This window comes from Psammomys obesus, unplaced genomic scaffold (genome assembly GCF_907164565.1).
Source record: "Psammomys obesus unplaced genomic scaffold, mPsaObe1.curated_primary_1811, whole genome shotgun sequence".
In the NCBI taxonomy this organism is placed as follows: domain Eukaryota; kingdom Metazoa; phylum Chordata; class Mammalia; order Rodentia; family Muridae; genus Psammomys; species Psammomys obesus.
Window position 1 is genome coordinate 1,333,077 of NW_026590905.1, and position 21,504 is coordinate 1,354,580.

Genomic DNA, 21,504 nt, shown 5'->3' on the forward strand with positions numbered 1-21,504 from the left:
TCTATCTATCTATCTATCTATCTATCTATCTATCTATCTATCTATCTTGCCTTTTTGGTCCTTTGGGTGCCTGTTTGATTTGATCTTAGTCCTTTGGCCCGTTTTCATTCTTCCCTTTCTCAGACAGCTAAAAACTTGGATCTCGTTGTCCATGATATGCTTGCCTAATTCTAGAACACCTGTGATGCTGCTCGGGAGTGCGTATGAAAAACCAGCCGCCAACTGCAGCCCTCGTGGGCAGCCCTTTCTGCATTTAGCCTCAGAGTGAGACTTGGCTTCCCGAAGTCATTTGCATTAGCTGTCTCCCCCTGCCCTTCTATGGTTTTCGTCACTTAGTCTTGTTTTTATTGCATTTATCAAATAGGGCAATAGTGCATAGTGACGGATTTAATGTGGCATTTTTCACACACGAGTATGGGGCTTTGATGTTACCTTCTCCTTCCATCCCTTTAATCATTCATCAGTTGGGAAGTCAGTTTTTAAGAATGTCCTTTAACTACCCACCATGGGTGTTATTCTGCTCTGCCTCTGCTCTTGATTTACTTCTGCATTCTTTCTGGAAAATGCTGCTTAGGGGTTGCATGACCTTGTACACCATTTCTGAGAATTCTGTGGCAAAATGAACTGGTGTTTTCACTTGGTGAACTATTTGATGCTTTACCTGATGCCTGAAGGGGTTTTCTTGATTTTTGAAGTTGAATGGTTTTGCTCTTTCCATTTTTTTTTTAAAGCTCAAGTGTACTCAGGGCCAACAGATCTGGGTGAAAAGTTCTAGGCATTTGTCACATGCTTTCCACACCCAAATGTGCTCCTTCCGTGAGTTCCAGAGTCTTCTCATGAGTCAGACTCAGTCTTTAGATGTCATTTCTTTTCTAATCCCTTTCAAAGGATTCCATTTCCACGATGTCTCAGCTTCCTCTCTGATTCCCTTGCTTCCGTCCTGCTCTCACCCTCGCTCTCCAGCTGCTTGCTCACTTTATTCTCATTACATTTTCATTTTGCTCTATCCTCCCCTGGGCCCTTCATTCTTTTGACTTGATCTTAGGTGTTTCTTTCATCTTTCTTTCTCCTGAGCCCAACGGACTTTTTCAAAACCTATTCTCACTTTGCATATTTCTTATATTTCCCGCTTGCTTGTCTTATTTTGCATATGTGAGGGCACATACCGTGGCACATATGTGGAAGTCAGAAAACAGCTTAGAGGCTGAGTTCTCTGGGGATGGAACTCAGGTCGTCAGTCTCGGCAGCGAGAGCATCTCTCTGGTGTGTTTCTCTCTCTTAGTTTTTAAAGTTCTTATTCAGGTAGTTTTTATTTCTTGTAAAGTTTTGTGTATATTTAAGTTGCTGTGCATTGTGTCAGACAGTTTTTCTCCTATGACTTTTTTTTTTTTTGAGTAGAATCTCTAATGAGTGAGGAGTGCTGATTCTCACTTTCTGATTTTTAAAGTCATTCTTACAGATTCGTGTCCCTCTCCTTATTGTGTGCGTCAGGGATTTAGGAGGTTTTGCATTTAGTGAAACCAGTGTGGAGAAGTAATTTCCTTAGTATATGTGCAGAATTTTATGTCTCCTGGTGTTTTCACTTTCTTTAAAAAATGTCTTTCCAGGCCCCTAGTTTCCCTCCTTTGGTCCTTTTTATATGTTACTTCTCATTGCCAAAGGTCTTTTTCCTATTTCCTTCCCTTGATTTTGGTGCTGGGAACCTGGGGGTTCACATCTCCTAGGCAAGCGTGGTCTCCCTGTCTTCAACCCGTAGAGTCTCCTTCAGTTTTTACATTGATCAGAGACGTGGAGTCATCGTTCTCGACAACAAGACTAAGGTTTTACCGTGGTGCTTGATTTTAGATCTTCTTTGCTGTGTAGAGCGGCAGCGAGATAACCGAGTGTGGAGAGAAGAAGAATGTTGGGGTGAAACGGATTCTGGGATACACTTATGCGTGGTGTAATTTAAAAAAATGTTTTGTAGCTCTGTGATTTTACGTAAGTCTCAGATTCTCAGTCTCTTGTTGGGTTACTTTAACGCTCCCTCTGTCTTGAACATCGGGGTTTGTTAATATATGTGGCTCATTTCAACCTGTAGTCGGGGCTGGAGAGATGGCTTACTGATTTAAAAAGCACTTGGTGTTTTATTCCAGAGGACTCGGGTTCTATTCCCAGCATGACAGCTCACAGCTGTCTATAACTCCAACTCCAGAGGATCTGTTGCCCTCTGGCCTCATCAGAAACACCCGGCACACAGTGGTACATACACATATGTGCAGGCAGAATACTCACACACACCTAAAACAAAGAGAAAGAAACAGCAAGAAGGCAAGCAGGAAAAACCTGGCCAGTGAACTGGAGTACACTGTGATGGTTTGTTGAAGGATAAACTGGCATTCTGAGAATGGAAGTGACTAAGATTCTGTGTGTCTATCACATGAAAGGTGCCGATTTCATCCCTGGCATTGGCTTAGTCATGAGACTTACAGATCTGTTCGCCAAACTTGAGCATGCGTGTCATGTACTGCTAGGCTAGCATTTAGTCTGCATTGCAGCCAATTCTCAGGACAATCCCCAGAGGCAGCGACTGCAGTCCTGCTGTGCAAGGGAGACAGGAGAGCATCACTGACGTCTAATAGTTTTGCCCAGGGTCTTCAGTAAGCAACTGGCAAAACCACAAGCCTCTTCTGAGCTGCTTTGGCTCTAACTTACCGTGTCACAGTTGGTGTGATGGTGGACAGAGCCATTCTGGTTAACCGTTTTTGTCTTGTGATTCGGTAATACACTGTCATTGGTAATTGACACGGTACAAGTCACAGCTGAATTAGTAGGGATTATGTTATTCAGTCTCCCACAGCTATGACAAAATGCCTGGTACCACAAAGTTAAAAGAGGAAAGGTTTGTTTTTCACTCAGTGCTTTGGGGTTTTTGTCTGTGGTTACCTGGCTCCATTTATTTAGGGACTATGGGGAGGCAGCATGTCCTGGCAGAAACGTGTGGCAGGAAGGGGCTTCTCTCCTCGTAGCTAGGACTGAGGAAGGGGCTGGTGTGTTGGGTTCCCTTCAAGAGCACACCATCAGTAACCTAACTCGCTTCTAGTCAGCTGTACCCCTTAAATTCCTACTGCTTTCCAGCAGTGCTGACAGCGGGTAGCCAAGCCTTTGGGGGACACTCACTTAAACCCCAACAGGGCTCACAAGCAGCACGAGTGCCTGTGGGACGGTGACATTCACTGTGCTGCTTGGCTTGCTTGTTTGTTTTCCTGAGACAGGGTTTCTGTGTGGCCCTGGCTGACCAGGCTGGCTTTGAACTCATAGAGATCCCGCCTGCCTCTGCCTCCCAAGTGCAGGGATTAAAAGCCAGTCTACTACTTGGAAAGGGACGAATGTTCAAGGACTCTTGGGAAGTTTGAGTGAAAGCCATGGAGGCCGCCCAGCTCTGAGAAATGGTGGCAGCCAGCCCTGCCAGTCACAGGCTGTGTTGATAGTCACCTACAAAAGTGGCAGTGCTCTGAGCCTAGTTATGAATAAGGGGTATGGGTGGGGTCTCATTATCAAGCTTTCCCCTCATTTCTTTTTTTTTTTTTCATTAACTTCTATTAATTAGCCATGATCTGTGTGAAAAACTCATCTCCAACTTCACTCAGGCCCTAGACTGTCTTTCAAATCCGTGGCATATCAAAGTGGGCATATTGTCCCCCAATCATCAGCGGCACAATGATTGCCGCTCACGTGCTGTTTGCATAGGAACCTTGAGAATTTGCCGATTGAATGTGGGTCCCTGAGCTCACTCTGAGACCCAACTGTTTATTTTGGCCCAGGAAATATTTCTCTTGTGTAGTCTCCCATGGGATAAGTCACCATGGCCACTGGTACCATTAGCTGAAGGGACACATGTGACTTTAAGTGAATTTTCTTTACAGTGAGGTAATGAATCGCTTTCTCAGTTCCTCATACTTCCTGGGCCAGCCCCCCCAGCCCCCCAGAGTGGCCGGCTCACTCTTCCATGTGCGCTGCAGGCATGCGCGTGGGGACCGGATAGCGTCTATCTAACATGTGCTGTCCCCGTTCAGGTGTGTGCACCGGCAGTTCCACCCGACACATCGTCACCTTCGACGGGCAGAACTTCAAGCTGACAGGCAGCTGCTCTTACGTCCTCTATCAGAACGCGGAGCAAGACTTGGAGGTGGTCCTCCACAACGGGGCCTGCAGCCCTGGGGCAATGCAGGCCTGCATGAGGTCCATTGAGGTGAAGCATGCCGGCCTGTCTGTTGAGCTGCACAGCAACATGGAGGTGAGAGGCATTTTCTGTGGGACCCATGGCAGGGCAGAGCGGAGCTTCGGGAGCCTTCGGCTGACTAGCAGAGCACTTCCTCCTCCAGTGGGGTTCCCTGCTGTCTCCCTCGTCTTGGCGTGAGTTCATGTTGCTCAGGTCCAGATTCGGGAGAGCAGATCAGTTTTCGATAGCAAGTTTTGAATTTAGTCCCAGTTTCTGGCATCGATAAGGAACTGGGTTGGCACCACAGACCATGGACACACCAGGCCTATGAGCCCAGTGTTTAAGGCCTGGGGGTTTTCCACAGGGGAAATATTTAGTGCTTAAACCAGGGCCTTAGAAAATATATAGGGCTGCAAAAGAAGAAGAAGAAGAAGAAGAGGAGGAGGAGGAGGAGGAGGAGGAGGAGGAGGAGGAGGAGGATGGCTTCAAATTTTAGAGAGGAGACTGCCAAACTGCTATAAATAAATGTCTGATTAAATGCTTACAAAAGGTTATATTATGCCAACTTCTTTACTCGTTCCTTCAGAAATCATAAATATTTCATGGTGTGAAAACAACTTGTAGACTAGATTTTTCTCACTTGGTAAGAATTCCTGAGTATGAGCACTAATTGCTGAGAAATTGGAGTTAGTCATATATCAGAAGAGGAACTCATAGCCAAAGAAATCTTAAAATCAGAGTGATTAAAAAAAAAAAAACAACAACAACAAAAACAAACCTTCCCAAATCTCTACAACAAAACTGCATTTGCTGCCGAATGTGAACACATTTGTAATATGTTCAATGTGCCACATGGTGGGGCCTCAGAGAGAAGCCACGGGCACTCACGTGAAGAATTTGAAGCCGTCCTGACTTGCAATGGCAGCCTCCCTGGCCTGTTGGGAAAGGGTTACCTTCCCTACTGAGGTAGGCTGGCCAGGTTCCCTGAAGCCCTGGGCCTTCTGGTTTAGGAGCCCGCTGCCTACATGGTGCTCTAGCGGTCAGTGCGGTCAATACCCAAAGCCTCTTTGTTCCGGAAGGGCTGCTTGCTGACAAACACCAGACTCTGTGGGCAACTCCACAGCAAGAGTGTGAGGAATGCACAGGGACCCTCAGGAGCTTCAGGGAGAAGCCGAGAGTGAAGTTCTGGGATGAGCTAGAACAGGGGTTCGCAACCTGTGGGTCATGACCCTTTTGGGGGGGTTTGAATGGCCCTTTCACAGAGGTCACCTGAGACCACTGGAAAACAGATATTTACATTCAGGACAGTAGCAAAATGACAGCTGCAAAGTAGCAATGAAAACAATTTTACAGTTGGTGGGGGCTTCACCACCACATGAGGAACTGTATTAAAAGGTTGCAGCGTTAGGAAGGCCGAGAACCACGGAGCTGGAACAATTGGTGAACTTTTTCTTGTTTGAGCAGATGACAGTGAATGGGAGACCGGTCCTTGCCCCTTACGTGGGCAGCAACATGGAAGTCAGTATCTATGGTGCCATCATGTACGAAGTCAGATTCAACCGTCTTGGCCACATCCTCACATTCACACCACAAAACAATGAGTTCCAGCTGCAGCTTAGCCCCAAGACCTTTGCTTCCAAGATGTATGGTCTCTGTGGTAAGAAAGCAGTTCTCTCTGCTCTTCTTCTGCGTTATAAACCTTGCTGTGCTTCCTGGGTGTGTATGTGTGTGTGTGTGTGTGGGGATTTGATGCTTAGATTCAAGCATCCGGCAGTGAGGGTCAGAACATCCTTGAAGGTGCAGAATGGCCAAGTCTTTGACTCTACTGCTGTCTTTGTTGTTGCTCTAGGAATCTGTGATGAGAATGGGGCCAATGACTTCATGTTGCGGGATGGAACGGTCACCACAGACTGGAAGAGGCTTATCCAGGAATGGACCGTGCAGCAGGCAGGGCGCACATGCCAGGCTGTTCCTGAGGAGCAGTGTCCTGCCTCTGACAGCTCCCTCTGCCAGGTCCTCCTCTCAGCGCTCTTTGCTGAGTGCCACAAGGTCCTTGCTCCAGCCATGTTCCACACCATCTGCCAGCAAGACAGTTGCCGCCAGGAGCGAGTGTGTGAGGTGATCGCTTCTTACGCCCATCTCTGTCGGACCAATGGGGTCTGTGTTGATTGGAGGGCTGCTGATTTCTGTGGTGAGTCCCCGCATGTGCCCCCAAAACCCTGGAGACAAACCAAGTATGGGCTTGCTCACACTCTCTGGTCTTCTGATTCTCATCTGCCCAAAGAAGAGCAAAATCCCCACATTTCCTATTTGGATTCCAGTTAGGATCAAACAAGGCTACAGGTATAGAAGCCCTTCAAGGGCACAATTTTTATGTACATAAAAGCATATTTATATAATTCAAATAGTTGTAAATTCAGTGTCTTAGACACAGGCATAGCTAGTAACAGATTTTGAAATTCTATCACACTGGAATGAACAGCCATTGGGCAGGATTTTGAAGTAGGAGTAGCATTTTGCCCTTTGACACCTCAGATCTGCTCATTTACAAATAGGAATGCTAAGGAGGACCTGGCCCCGTCAAGGCCAGCCTTCCTAACTGGACCCGCCCTTTGCCTATCCTTTGAAATGCACAGAACTCCAGAGTAAATCAGATACGGATCCTGTCCTCACAGGGTGAAGACCAAGAGAATAAAATAGAATCGTTGACGTTTTACACTTGGGTGTCTCAGAGTCTGCCATCGCAGAGTTTTCAGCCTCTTTGATGGGGCTGAGGACTTGGGCATCTCGTCTATTCATTGGCTGTTCTCTTAGTCTTCATGCGTTTCTGTGTTGGCAGAGTAGAGGAAAAGAGCTGGACTACCCCCTCCCCCTCCCCACAGCTGCATTTTTAAGTTTTGGGTTTTATGTCCATGTGGATGGAATTGCTTCTACTCTACCTGGCTACAGACCGACCCAGGGGCAAATGCTGTTTCTGCATTACCGAAAGCACCTTTTATGTTTGCTTGCTCTGTGTATGCCTTCACTGTTTACTGTGCACACAGAGAAAAACCCTGTGCTCCGGACCTTTGGAAGCCACTGCTTACCTTATGAGTATGGACGTGGGAGGGAGTTTGTGAGAAGAGAATCACCTTGTGGCATCTCCCCCAAGGCCTTTCCCCGATCACTATGGTTTCTTTATTTAAGAGAATTTTTAAAAGTCTCAGATACAGCTGTACTCCAAAGAGACAGTGCCCGAGCCTTCACATAATTGGCTGGGATTAGGTTTGGCTGCAAGTAGCAGAGAGATAGGACTTCCTGTCACTTGGGTGATCAGAAGGAGGCGGCATCATTGATGCTGGGGCATTGTGATCTTCATGGTTTAAGACGCAGCTCTAGGTATGAAGTGCAGGGTCCAGTAAGTAGTATGGGAAGGAGGCATAGTTGTCTTTTTAAAATAAAATGGATTCCCAGAGCCCACCTGGGGTCCTTCCTCTTCTAGTTAATTGATCGGAGCTTAGTCACGTGACTGTACTTACCACAGAGGAGGATTGTGTTCTTTATTCGGAGTGGTTGTATGCCAAGGCCAGAATTCTACTAGAGTGAAAGATGGAGGGGATTAATACTGGGGAAAACTGGCCACATCTGCTCTAGCAAGTTTCTCAGGTGACTGGCCACCTTGAATTGGCCACACTTCTTTTCTTCTTGCTGGTGAAGAGCATCGGGAGTGACTTCCGTTCTCCGTTCTGCAGCTCTGTCATGCCCACCGTCCCTGGTATATAACCACTGTGAGCGGGGCTGCCCTCGGCACTGTGACGGGAACGTTAGCTTCTGTGGGGACCACCCCTCTGAAGGCTGCTTCTGTCCCCAACACCAAGTCTTGCTGGAAGGCAGCTGTGTCCCCGAGGAGGCCTGCACTCAGTGTGTCGGGGAGGATGGAGTCCGCCATCAGGTAGGGGCCTGGCTTCTCCATCCCAGTGGGCTGGCCCTTTCTATTTTTCACAGCAGGGCTGACTCTTAATGGGATCACAGAGGGCTAGGAAGGCGGTAGGTGTAACACCCTTGGATTCAGTCAGATCCAGTTCAGGTCTTGGGCCTCCCATGGGTTAGTGTGGGATCAAACCCCAAAGTGTTAGTACATCATTCATATTATTTTTATTCATTCGTGTAGAGTGATATAGGAACCCAGGATGGAAGGAGTAAATAATGCATTATAAGGTGGTATCTGCAATTATTCAAACACACTTCATACTTTGTATATTATCTCCATGTTTCTTAAAGATAAGGCTTTTTTTTTTTTTTCCTCCAGAGCATTTATAACCACCTGTGGCCAAATGTTTAAAGAGCACAGCTAAACAATCCAGTACCTTTCTTCACTGCAGGATTCCTTATTGCTTTGAATGGACTGATGTACATGGCAAACGTTTCAGAAGGTGTTTTCTTCTTCAATCTATTTGTTATGAAGCATGCGTGTGTGTGTGTGAGGCGTGTGTGTGTGTCTGTGTTACAGTCTTTGAGATCAGGTTTTACCAGAAGATGCTAGTTTAACCCACATTGCTTTCTAAATACAGAAAGCTCAGTTAGCTTTCCTGTGGGCCCAGCTTGTAGAGACAGGCTTAGATGTTGGACTCAGAATTCACAGCTCGGTGTACCGCAAAAGATCTTGCCCTTTCTGTTAGTCAAAAGCACCTTTACCACATTGTTTCTGGGGTAATTTTCTTGGAAATCATTGAGTCACCAATTCTTTTAGCCTTCTGAGAGCTCATGTGCGCTCTTCAGAAGGATGTTTGCCAAACTCCCATATTGGTTTGTAATAGTAGTCTTCACTCTTCCAAGTCGATAACATCTGTATTTACAAGACTAGGTACATAGCAGTCTTGTCCTTCACCATGGCCAGTGACGTCACCGAGCATGGTGGATGTAGGGGCCTATTTGGCTTCTAGTAGAGGGGGTGTGCCCTCAAGACCTAACACATCCATCCCCAGCAAGGAGAACCTTTTCCTCTAATGTTGTTTTGTCTGTGACATTGTAAGCCAGGAGGCAGATCATCTTTGGTTTTCTCCAAATCCCTGTAAGGTCATTATCACATATCACAGTTAACAGATGGGAAGTCCAAGGCTCATGTGGCATGAATCATATGATGGGATGGTTGGTGAGAGCACCGGGCCATCCTGTGTTGTCCCAGCCCTGCTGTGGACCTCAGGAAGAGCGGCTAGCTCTGCCGGGCACAGATGTGAGCCTGCATGTCTGACAGCAGTATTGACTGGATGGGGTCTTTTGCTTTAGGTTAGTTGTTGAGCTTCATTCCATTAACCTCCCCCCCTTTTTTTTTCCTCTCTTGGAATAGGTAAGTAGGGAGAAAACCCAGCCATACTCTCCCACCGTATTTCAAATTGCCAAACCAATTAGGTACTTGGATGTAAGATTCCCCAAATGAGTTGGTAAAACCTAACATTTCCCTCCCCCCACCCCCGATCCTCATGGTTCCGGGGCTCCTGCAGGGCTTCAGTGATGTAGTGCCTGTATGTACCGTGTTACCACCCAGTGGTTATTCCAAACTGATGGGAAGGGCAAAGCGCTTCCTCTCTGAAGGCAGAAATGGTCTTGCCCTCTTCCCTGGCCTCCTGTGGTGAGTTCCCTGGCTCCGTGAGCATCAGGTGTCTGCAGGTCCCAAAGGCAGGAAATGTGTAAATTTTATTGTAACATCTTAGTGGGTTCAACTCTCTCTTCCCCCAACTCTCTCTGGCTGTTTCTCCTTCTCTGTTTTCTTCACCTTCTGCACAACAAATTGGAATAGGCATATGAGTTGCATTAAGGAATCTATCCAAATCGTGCACTATTTTGGACATAAGAGCAGTTTTTTTTTTTAAATCAAGTATAGAATTAATCAAAAGCTCTGATGAGAACACAGCCGGTTTTAGTTATTCAGAAAATAGAGTTTAAATGGGAGAAAATAAGTGCTTGTCCAGCCACCTGCGTTCCCAGCCTCCACTTTAAAGCCGAGAAAGAAGGAAAATCTAATAGGAAGAACATTTCCATTAAATGAATTTTTAGACCGAAAAAGAAAGCCCAGAAAATCTTCCTTCAGGGAAATAACCAGGGCTTAAATCTGTTATACCCCGGGAAGAGGAAAAATATTTACCAGTTTCCATAGCTCTTGTTTGTTTTACAAAACGCACTGTGGAGATGGGAACTTTTGTAGCAGGATCGGATGGGGTCTGGAGTCCGGTACAGGCTGTCGGCCTCTCCCGGGAGCCGCTGCTAGCGCAGCACTGTTCGGAGTCCCATTTCAGCTAAGGGGGACATGTGTCCTTTACCCTGGAGGAGCCTGTGGCCTGGCACCTCCTCTCTTCTGAGACGCCACATGTGTGTGTCCTTCGACTGGGCGCTTCAGTTTTCCTATGCCACACTGTTCTTCTGGCTTCTTTATTTAATCTTCAATGCCACCTATTCTAATACCTGTTCTCCTGTGCCTCCATCTGGGGCCTGTGCAGCAGTGCCCCCTGCTGGCATATTTGCTGCACAGCCAGGCCACATACAAGGCATCTTCAAGGGCTGAGCTTATTCTCTCTCTCTCTCTCTCTCTCTCTCTCTCTCTCTCTCTCTCTTTCTCTCTCTTCAGGAGGAGTTGACTGTCTGTCCTGAGTTGGGTGTGCTTGGCTAAAGTACCCCAGGAGGGTGGAAATATTCATTTTGGGGGTCTATCTCTGATGATGGGTTCCAGACCATCAGCCCTGGCAGGTGTGCTCGAGGCTCGGTGGGAGGCGCTTTATTGGCACACTTTCTGAAAACTGGGAGGGTCTTAATTCTTTAGATATCCGAGGTCCACCTTTAGAGTGAGAGAGAAGAAAAGAGAAAACTGAAACATCACAGCAGGACCCCCTCCTTCCCAGCCGTCACTCCCAGCTTCTGACCCACAAGGGAGCCAGTGCCCTGTGCACCCTTCCCAGGCCTTAGCCTGAAACAGCGGCTGCGTCTGGCTTCAAACTCCAGATCTTGCTGCCCCTGCCTCCCTAGTGCTGGGCTTACAGGTGTGCACGCCTCCAGCCCTGTTCTTCCCTTTCATGGTTTTCTGTCCCCAGTCCTCCTCTCCTCCATCCCGTTTGCAGCCAGCAGCTTTGTCTAGTCCACGCGTTCTTTCTGAGGCTCCTGTTAACAAGCAGCACATGCTCAAGCGGACTGGGAAGGCTGCCTCAGGCCTTCGACTCACCTGCCTCATCCTCTACATCCAGGCCCCTGAGAGGATAAGCCACGCCACAGGTGGCAGAACAGACTTGCGTCACGAGGGGCTCAGAGCCCCGTGCTGTTGCTTAGCCTTGCTTCCCCTCAGTTCCTAGAGACCTGGGTCCCAGAGCATCAGCCCTGCCAGATCTGTATGTGCCTGAGTGGAAGGAAGATTAACTGTACTGAACAGCCGTGCCCCACAGCCAGAGGTAAGCGAGTCTTCCCGCCAGGTGCCCCTGGAGGGAGAAAGGCCCTGTGGGCCTCCAGCCACCCTGCCATACTCATGATGCATAATCCAAATAATGGTCCCAAGGAGGTGTTTTTCTTCAGGATGCCCCATTTCTTCTTGCTGTAATCAGGAGTGCCCTTTTGGCACGTGGAGTAGATACTCTTCTGTGTACCCCTGTCCTTGCACCCCAGTGCTTACATCAGACTCAGGGTCTCCTGGAGGCTAAACCCGAGAATGCTAGCAAGACCCGTTGTGAAGATGCTGTTCTACCCAGTACTCTGTCCTGGTCCCATGGTTCAAATCCCGTGAGAGTCCCCTTCAGGGTCTGTGCTGGCCTCAGTGAATGGGAACTTTGAAAACCTTCTCTAGGCTAGACCATAGTTGATTCCCCCAACCCCTGAGTTTTGTGGCTTTTCTTCTCTTCCAGCCCCCACATGTGGCCCGTGTGAGGTGGCCCGCCTCAAGCAGAGTGCAAACCTGTGCTGCCCAGAGTATGAGTGTGGTATGTATCCACCCGGCAAATCCCTCTAGGGCCCTCTAGGGTTCAGCCCCAAGTGGGACAGACCAGAGTTATGCTTTCTTAGTCACAGGGTGTGCAAAAGGAGGTAGGAAACGGCTGGCTGGACTAAAAGGAAAACACTCCATAAAACAGCTTTTAGCAGAGTAGCTTCTAATGTGAGGTGGGAGAGTCATGATAACATGGTGGGAGTGATTGCTGGAGCTACAGAGATTTGCCAAAGAAAATGTCATACTACCAGAAGACGTTCCCAGTAAGAGTTTGAGGACACTAGCCATAGGAAAGGCCACATTCAGGCCTTCATGTGGAGCGGTGTGTGTGTGTGTGTGTGTGTGATGACAACGTGACTCAGAGAGTTCAGAGGAGATAGAGTGGCTGCATGACAGGGAGCCAATGGCGCTGTCGTCCCTGTCCCATCAGGCGTGTTTATTAGTTCCTTCTCCAAAGGCCGATCTTCAAGGGAGAGCAGATAGACCAAGGGAAAGGCTAAGGAGCCAGAAAAGAAGGCAGGATATTGGGAAGTTGATGTATGCTGATGAAATTTATCAGAGATCAGCACAAATCTTATAGGGAGTTCAATCTGGTTTGGGAACCAGATTTATCAAGCAGGTCTCTAAATGTTGGCAACAAACTGCGGGGGGGGGGCATTTAGGTCCAGCCTGCCAGCTATAGACAAATCTAAGTTTCTGTAATGTGCCAGAAACCTAGTTCATTAGTTCATGAACTTCTTCAGTTAACCTGATAAGTTTCCACTTTAAAGAAGGGGAAACTGAGTCTAGGCGGTTCAGATGATTCAGATGTAGCTGAAGCCTTCAAGTCTTTGCAAATGGTAATATTACTCAGTGTGAAGGATGACATCTGTCATCCATAATCCATCCATCCATCCATCCATCCATCCATCCATCCATCCATCCATCTTCCTTCTGTGTATCTAAGCATATATTCATCTGTTTTTCATTCTCCGAGCCCTACACACATCCATCCATCCGTATGTATGTATGTATGTATGTATGTATGTATGTATGTATGTATGTATATATGTATGTATGTATCTATTCATCATCCATCTATTGTGTCGCTCCTCTCTCTTTTCAATCTCCATCTCCTCTCCCTCTGTTTCCTGTCACCATCCCACTAAAGCAGTAGAATTTCACAGAGAGGGCATGCAGAGCTCAATGAAAGGTACCAAAATCTGCATGCACCCCTCTTTCTTGAACCCCAGTGTGTGACCTGGTCAGCTGCACCTTGCCTCCGGTGCCTCCATGTGAAGGAGGACTCCAGCCGATCCTGATGAATCCCGGAGAATGCAGGCCCACCTTCACCTGTGGTAACGCTGCTGTGGGCAAGGGGTGTGGGGTCACTCTCTCTTGGCCTGGAGAAGTCATCTTAGGTCTGGGAGAGGGGGAAGAATCAAGACTGTTTCATTTACCTTTTCAGCTAGCTGAGCTTAGGTTTAGGGCACCTTTGGAAAGAAGAGTTAAGGTCATCTTTAACTGAGTCCTCTGACCGCCCTGACTATATCAGCTGCAGGTGGACCAGTGTGGGCACAGCTGCAGATGGGCAAATGCAAAGCAGCTGTTGGGGCTCAGATAGTTAGACTTCAAACCCCATAGTAACTTGCTTCCCTCGTCCCCTCTGCCACCTACCTCGCTTATCTTCATCACCGAACCTTATTTTCAGACTTAAGAGGGTGTTTTTCTCTGTGGGTTTATGCATTTAATCATAAAACATATTTTTAGTACATAGGTGGGCTAAAATTAGACACCGCAAGACATGTAATTCTGTGTTCAGTTCCTAAGGGTCCATTTCAAAGCCAAGGGGTATGCTTGCCTGCCTGCTTTGGAATTTCACTTGAGTTCCCTGATGCAGACTGCTGGGAGGGTCACATTATAAGGCAGTTGAGATTAGGTGCATTGTGGTTGTGAGAGCATCGTTGGCAACCTTTCATTTTTACATTGTTGGAGATGGATGGTAAGACTGGAGGGTGATGTTCAAGGTCCTGAGGTGGGGATAGGATTGTGTAAACTGCTTTGCCAGCCACGGTATGCCTAGGTTGCTCTGGGTTTTAGGGTTTCTGTATCTGGTATCTCTCAGAGTCAGCTGCTGGGAAGATCCTGCCTTATCTGCACATTCCTGGGGGATGACGGTGTAGGGATTGAATCGTCTCCCACTCTCCGTGAGGATTCCCAACCTTGCGTTTCTCTTCACTAATGTCACCTTTAGAAGAATGACCTTTTTTTTTTTTTTTTTTTTGGTATTCCTATAACTGCTGGGCTGAATGCATGTATGTGTCTGACTTACTATTCTGGGTCTAAGGTTCTCTAGAACCCTGCCACAGCCAAGTATTTAGGGGCACTAGTAGAGGGCAGTCTTCAGTGTGTCAGGACTGAGGGTGTCACCTGTGTTCACCTCAGCCTGCAGGAAGGAAGAGTGCAAAAGGGTGTCCCCACCCTCCTGCCCCCCTCACCGGACACCTACCCTTAGGAAGACCCAGTGCTGTGATGAGTATGAGTGCGCTTGCAGCTGTGCCAACTCCACCGTCAGCTGCCCACTTGGGTACCTGGCCTCAGCCACCACCAATGACTGTGGCTGCACCACAACCACCTGTGTCCCTGACAAGGTAGGCATGGCCCAAACCTGAATGCAATGATGGCCCATTCATTACTCCTCGTAGAAGGTTTGAACTTCTCAGCCTGCCGCCTCTGAGCCAAGGGTGGGGTGGATAGGCAGGCAGGCAGGCAGGCAGGCAGCATTCCATCTCCCTGGAAGGAAATTTCATTCACTCAGGAGGAATCGACAGCAACTCTCCTATGTATTCCTCATGGCTAGATGCTGAGGTTACAGTCGGTCTATGGCTTTAACAAGGTTAGCCAAAGAGATACTGTGAGGGCAAGGATTATTTAGAGGGTTTTTAATAGTTTGCTCATCTGCCTATTGCTGTCAGTTCATCCGTGCATCCATCCATTTACCCCCAAGTCCCCTGCCCCCACTCCCAAATGACTACTATGTTTTAACAGACTGGTGTTATGTTAGGTGCTATGGAAACAATGTAGAATGCAGTCCCTACTTCTGATCTTGTTAGCATGTGTCAAATCCAAAGCAATAAGATGCAAAGAGTAGTCAAAAAGAAGAGCGATCCGCCATGATTGACTTGGAGTGTGTGGGGACATAGCCGCTCACCTCTGAAGCACATTCCTTACCTTGGATGTAACTATTCACTTGATTAAGTGATCCCAGTGAGTTCATGCCCAGGGACCTTGTGTCACCAGGTTTGTGTCCACCGAGGCACCATCTACCCCGTGGGCCAGTTCTGGGAGGAGGGCTGTGACACATGCACCTGCACCGACATGGAGGATACTGTCATGGGTCTGCGTGTGGCCCAGTGCTCGAAGAGACAGTGTGAAGACAGCTGTCAGCCAGTAAGTGAGGCCCAAGGGCTGGGTGCTGCATGGAGCTATTGGGTCGAGAAGAGAGGAAGGGATGTTGGGGTGGGGGAAGGAGGGAAGGAGGAAGATTATTTATCTACCTACCTATCTATATTGAAAGAGAGAGGGAGAGAATGAAAGAGGGAGGGAGGGAGGGAGAGAGAGAGAGAGCATTTGGAGGTAGAGGCAGGTGAATCCTTGTGAGTTCAAAACCAGCCTGTTATACAGAGCAAGTTCCAGGAGGGCCAGAGTTACACAGAGAAAACCTGTCTCAAAAAACAGAAAGAGAGAGAGAGAGAGAGAGAGAGAGAGAAGAGAGAAGACAGCATAGAGCTTTCAAGGGATTTCTTTTAACTAGGCCATGTTTCCTAAAGTTTTCATGCCTCTTAATATCCAGTTAAGCTATACACCCCATGGTCGAGCCTATTAATAAAGTTGGAGTCTTTCATGATCCAGTTACCTCCCAAAGACCCTGCCTTTGAATCCTGGTCATATAGACCAAGCCTTCAACACGAGGATACATGGAACAACACTTCAGGTACAAACCATAGCAGTTTGGGCAAAAGGAAAGACATGTGGAGAAGGTAGCCATGCCACCCTTCTGTGGTCCATCCTTGGCTAACAGGTATGGCTGTTGTGTGTGGTTTTAAGTCCATTCTGCTTTGAGCAGAGACACAGGAAAGCATTGTCTCCATTTTCTTTCTCTCTTTCGCACCTCAGCCACCGCTGCAGCTAATCCTAAAGCAGACATGGGCTCTGAATCTTCTGTGACTGTTCTTGTTGCAACACAACAGTGCTTCCATACAGACTGGCAGTCTTCAGACCATGCTTATAATACGAGGTCTAGAAAACGTAACTTGTGCTCCCCAAATTTAGTGCGTCTTGACCTTCGCCTAGGCCACCCCATTCTAGCAGGCTGAGGACTTCTCAAAACTATAGAAGATGGGAGCATGAGGTTCACAGGCTTGATCCTGTGTCACCATCACATATTAATGAACCAACAGTCATAATAAAGCAGAGTTGCCCAGCATGCATGGCGTGCGCCTGTGGCTGATGCTGTTATTATCAACAGTACGGAAAGCCACACTCTTGAAGCTGTTTGGAGTGTATGGATAAGGGCATACGTGTGGGCAAGCTCTGGAATGGGCGAGCTGTTGCTCTCCTACCTTCAGTGGGACAAGTGGAGCTACTGATGCCTTTGGAAGAGGATGCTGTGGAAACTACAAAGGCCTTTTTGGGAATACCCAGATTTGAAAACCCTCTGGTCTCCACTTCATTCCATTGACCATTGACAGAGATAACTTGCTCTCAAACAGGGAGAGTGGTGTTGGAGTTCATTTTTTTTTTAAGAAACCTACCCAATATTTTTTGCAATATCTGTGGTAACTCTTTGAATATTTCATAGTGTATTCTAAATATATTTATAATTACCCCAACTCCTCCATTTACCAACATTTACACCTTCCTACCATTACCTGTCCTTTGAGATTTCTTCTTTTCTTCTTTACATTGTGTTTGTGTGTTCAGCTAGTCTTGGGAGTGGGGTCAGCCTACTGGAGTCAGTCACATGATTAAAGAAAGCCGACTCTCTACCAAATGCCACTAGCTCCTCAGCTGCTGGTGAGACTTTGTGTTCACTGTTCCCACCCTATGATGGGATTTTGTCTGTCTGGAGCTTGGGCATGTCTTGCGCATGCTGTCAGAGTCACCGTGAGTTCGGATGTGCAGCTGCCGTGCTGTCTGGAGAACAGTTTCCTTGATGTTATCAACAGCCTCCGGCTTTCACAATCTTTCTGCCTCTTCTTCCACCAGGAGCCCTGGAGCCTTAGAGGGGAGAAGTGTGATAGGATTGTCTCCTTTAGGGCTGAGCACCCTGTAGTCTTTTATTCTCTGCTTGTTGAGAAGTCGGGGTTCTCTGTTATATTTTGTTTCACCGGGGAATTGTGACTTCAGAGGATAGAGCCCATTTACGGTAACTATAATAAAATAATCTGAAGGAAAGATACAGAGGAACCTTCTAGAAATCAACGGTGTATCGGGAGTCATGTGACATCTCCCTTTTCTTGTCCCATCTGTGGCAGTGCATAATGACAAGGATCCATTCTGAGAACTGTGCTGTTGGGTGGCTTCATAGTGATGAAGAACACAATAGGATGTGTTTGGACAAACATAGATGGCATATGTGTTAATGGATTGACAGGCCTCTTGGTGCAATCTAAAGACACACTGAACACCCGAGGCACAAGGTTGTTTCCTGTGCGACGTGAACATTTGTTTTCAGCAAACATTAAAAAACTCATTTTACAAGTAGCAGGAGTCCATTCTAAAATGATGGCGACTGTGTTGTGCATACACAGACTAGCAGTGTGGGCTTTTTTAAATCATGTTTTATTCACTGTGTGCAGTTGCGTATGCTACTCTTTTATGGGACTGCCTAGGTAGTCGGTCCTTTTCTTTGTTTGTTTTCTGAGACATGTTTTATTATGTAGCCCAGGCCGTCGTCAAGCTTGTGATCCCCTGTCTCAGCCTCATGAGTCCTGGGATTACAGGCAGGTACCAGCATGCCTATTTCTAAATTCTAAATGAGCCGGTGTCATACATGTCGGCCCATTGTCGACTGAAATGTCAGTACAGTACACGGTAATGTTTTAAGCATTTTCACAGTATTTCTCAGGGAGAGGAGGTAAGGCTGTCCTTTGTGATGGGCTTGTCAGTAGGAAGTAAAGGGCCAGCATGGGAAGAGAAGTTGGCCTTAGCTCTCCAACTCACTGAAACCCGGCAAAAACTGGTGTGTGCTAACTGAGAGCCCATGGCCCATTCTGTTAGACCAGTGCAACTGAATCCCCAAATTTTATGGCTTGAATATGAAATGCCCATATAAACTCGAGTGCTGAATGCATGGTTCCCAGGAGGTAGGGCTATTTGGATGGCGCTGGAAATTTTAGGAAGTAGGGCCTATCTAAAAGAATTGGGGGGGGGGGGGGGTCTTTGAAGTTTGAACCTGGCTCCCTTCCCTGTTTTCTTCCCTGATTCCTGCCCAGTGTTGGGGCACTTTTAACTACACTTCTGTAACTGATATCCCCAGTGGTGCATGGGCCAGTGTGATTCTGGGAAGAAGGACATGGTCTTCGGCATATGGCCCTCAGATGGCCTCAATGGGGGATGAGGGACCTGAGCCCCAGTTCTCCCATCCTCATGTCAGCTGTGATAATCACGGTTTGAGGACTGTCCTGCTAAGGACATGAGGAGTTTTCTTTTTAGTGCTGAATATCTACAGGTTGGGAGGATATTAGACTCTCTTCTGTGAATCTGACAGGATGAAAAAGGGAGTAAGTTGAAGGGTTGACAGGACACATCAATAAACATACATGTAAGCTAGTGAGTTTGCCAGAAGAATGGAAAAGGAGATGATTTTTTTTTCATTTTCGTTTTGTTTTCATTTTGCTCTTTTGAAATTGTTGGGAGGGAGATTTTAGGAAAGGAAATTCTAGAGCATGGCTGGAGTGTCTGGGCAAGAGAAGCGAGTGAGTCTCTGGGATTCACGTAGCTAAGAATCATTTGTAATATGGACAGTGTGAGGTGCACCAAAAGGCTAAAGGAAGACGTCTATCCAGATGACTCAGCACTTTTAGAGAGGCTTCAGAGAGGTGTACTAGATGCCTCAAGGCATTGGTTAACTCTCCTCAGGTTTCCCTGGAGTCTCTACTCCTTTCATGGCATGTGGTATGTCCTGCTCTATAGTGGAGGGTGCGTAGAGACTATTATCCTAATTTGTCAGCTCCTCCATCCAGTCTGCACCTCCTCTGTGCACAGTAAGTGACTTGAGTCTCCGTTGATAAAAGGCTGGGGACAGCTCACTGCGCACCGATGTGACGCAAGGAGGGATGGCAATAAGTCCCCGGAGATGGTGTGAACTTGAACTAAGCCTCTGGGGTAGTTGCACTCCTCCAGGGAAGGCAGTGTTGGTGCTTCTTCAGATTCGGCCCAGCTTCCGAGTGTGCCTGGGGAATCACGATTGCTTGGCATCCATGCCATCCAGATCAGCCAGCGATTCCTTCTCTCTTTAAGGACATAACCCCAAGGTGAAGCCTTGTCCTGGCTTCTTTGCCCTTTGCTCCAGACCTAGCCACACTGTCATTGATTTTTTTTTTTTTGCACATGATATTCAGAGGAGGGTTTTAACTTAAGTTTTTAAGAGGTTTGTTTTATGTGTATGATCTATGTGTGTATACCACATGTATGCCCGATGGCCACAAAGGCCAGAAGAGGACACTGTGTTCCCTGTAACTGAAGTTATATACGGTTTGAGTCATCATGTGGATGCTGAGAATCAAACATGGGTTCTCTTAACTACTGAGCCATCCCCCCGGCCTCTTAATCTAAGTTCTCAATACTGTGGCCATATTAAAGGATGTCTCCCAGGATGCTAGCTTCCCCTGCCAGGTCCTCTGAGGAAGGTCAGTCTCTGTCATTTGGTCACCCCCCCCCCCCTTTTTGGTAACAGATACTACACTATTTAAACTACTAGAGAAATGTCAAGGACACTTACCTCTGCAAGTTAGTGCATTAGACAGCTTTCCATTGCGGTGACAAAGTACTTAAAATCAACTTAGAGGAAAGGTTAATTTTGGATCATGGTTTCAGCCTGTGGCTAGTCATTCTTTTGCTTTCCAGGCTGTAGTGAGGCAGCATATCACAGTGGGGAATGCACTGTGGAGCAAAAGTGTGCATCTCAGAGTGGCCAGGAAAGAGGAGAGATGGAGGGAGCTTGGACAGGCAGGCTGGGGTCCGAAATTCTCCTTCCAGGACCCAACTCGCTTCCATTAGGCTCTACCTTGAAAAATTTCTATGACCTCACAGTAGTGCCACAGGCTTGGGAACCATGTATGGTAAGTTAGGGGAACTTTAAGAGCCACAGCATTACACAGGGTGAGAAGTGCGAGACTCAAGATAGCAGATCGTGCAGGTCGTCACCTGCAAAGCCAAGACTCGATATCGCGCAAAGGACTCTCAGGATGCGTGGCATCTAGGCTTGGCTTTGCAGGTGACGACCTGCACGATCTGCTATCTTGGTTTGGCCGTGGCAGAGGTTGGATTCGTTGGGTGATTCTAACTGAACCCTGGACTGCCTTTAACGTGCACATGGATTAGATACTGGAATCTTCTGAGAGGGTGGGTTGAGCTCTTCATCTGGTGAAGACCTAGCTTAGTGACTCGTGACTGGCGTGTCTCAGTCACTTCTTGCTGTGGTCCCGAGGCTAGTGGACAGCAGAGGTGAGAATATCCAGGACAGCTGATTTGGTGGGTCCCAGTGCTCAGGAAACAGGAAGCCCTGGTAAGGACACCTGTTTCTCATCTGCAACTCTGGCCTATACTCTGCCATTTTTTTTTTTTTTCAGGGTTTCTCTTATGTTTTCCATGAAGGCGAGTGCTGTGGAAAGTGCCTGCCCTCTGCTTGCGAGATGGTGGCCGGCTTGCTGCGGGGAGATTCCCTCTCTTCCTGGATAGAAGTAGGTCTGGGCGCCAGGGAGGGAAGAGGGGAGGTGCTGACCTCCAGTCTGGGAGTCCATTTTGCAGTCCATCAGTGCTGCCCTGGTTTTCCTCTCCCTGGTTTTTACTTTCCCTCAAGGGAGCTTAACCAGCTGTTGCTACTGACTGAATCCCAGCTGAGCTTCCTATTCCCCTTAGGAACTAGTTAAGGCCGCCTCAGACTTCCCATTTTGTGGATTTGAGGAGAAGCCTAGTGGCTTCCCTGAGAGATCTGTAAATTCCCAGGGACTTACAGTCCTCTGTTCACGGTGACTCTGAGGTCATGCGGTCCCTCAGAGGTTGGTTAAAGGGAATGGCCTCATCATCCCATATAGCTGGTGGTCCATTGGGCTGCCCGGGCTGCAAGCACTCTTCTATGCTGCACTGGCGCAGGCCTTGA

At 47.6% G+C, this 21,504-nt stretch overlaps 1 protein-coding gene across 1 annotated transcript in view; it reads left to right on the top strand.

The window, feature by feature from the left end:
• The window catches only part of Vwf (von Willebrand factor), a 129,505-nt gene that overhangs the window by 90,736 nt on the left and 17,265 nt on the right, over positions 1-21,504 (top strand). The window contains exons 35-44 of the mRNA XM_055609420.1: positions 4,056-4,276; positions 5,666-5,858; positions 6,051-6,392; positions 7,933-8,132; positions 11,511-11,613; positions 12,061-12,135; positions 13,373-13,477; positions 14,565-14,770; positions 15,420-15,569; positions 20,975-21,085. Of these exons, the coding sequence (XP_055465395.1) occupies positions 4,056-4,276; positions 5,666-5,858; positions 6,051-6,392; positions 7,933-8,132; positions 11,511-11,613; positions 12,061-12,135; positions 13,373-13,477; positions 14,565-14,770; positions 15,420-15,569; positions 20,975-21,085 (1,706 nt within the window). The remainder of the gene's footprint in view (positions 1-4,055; positions 4,277-5,665; positions 5,859-6,050; positions 6,393-7,932; positions 8,133-11,510; positions 11,614-12,060; positions 12,136-13,372; positions 13,478-14,564; positions 14,771-15,419; positions 15,570-20,974; positions 21,086-21,504) is intronic.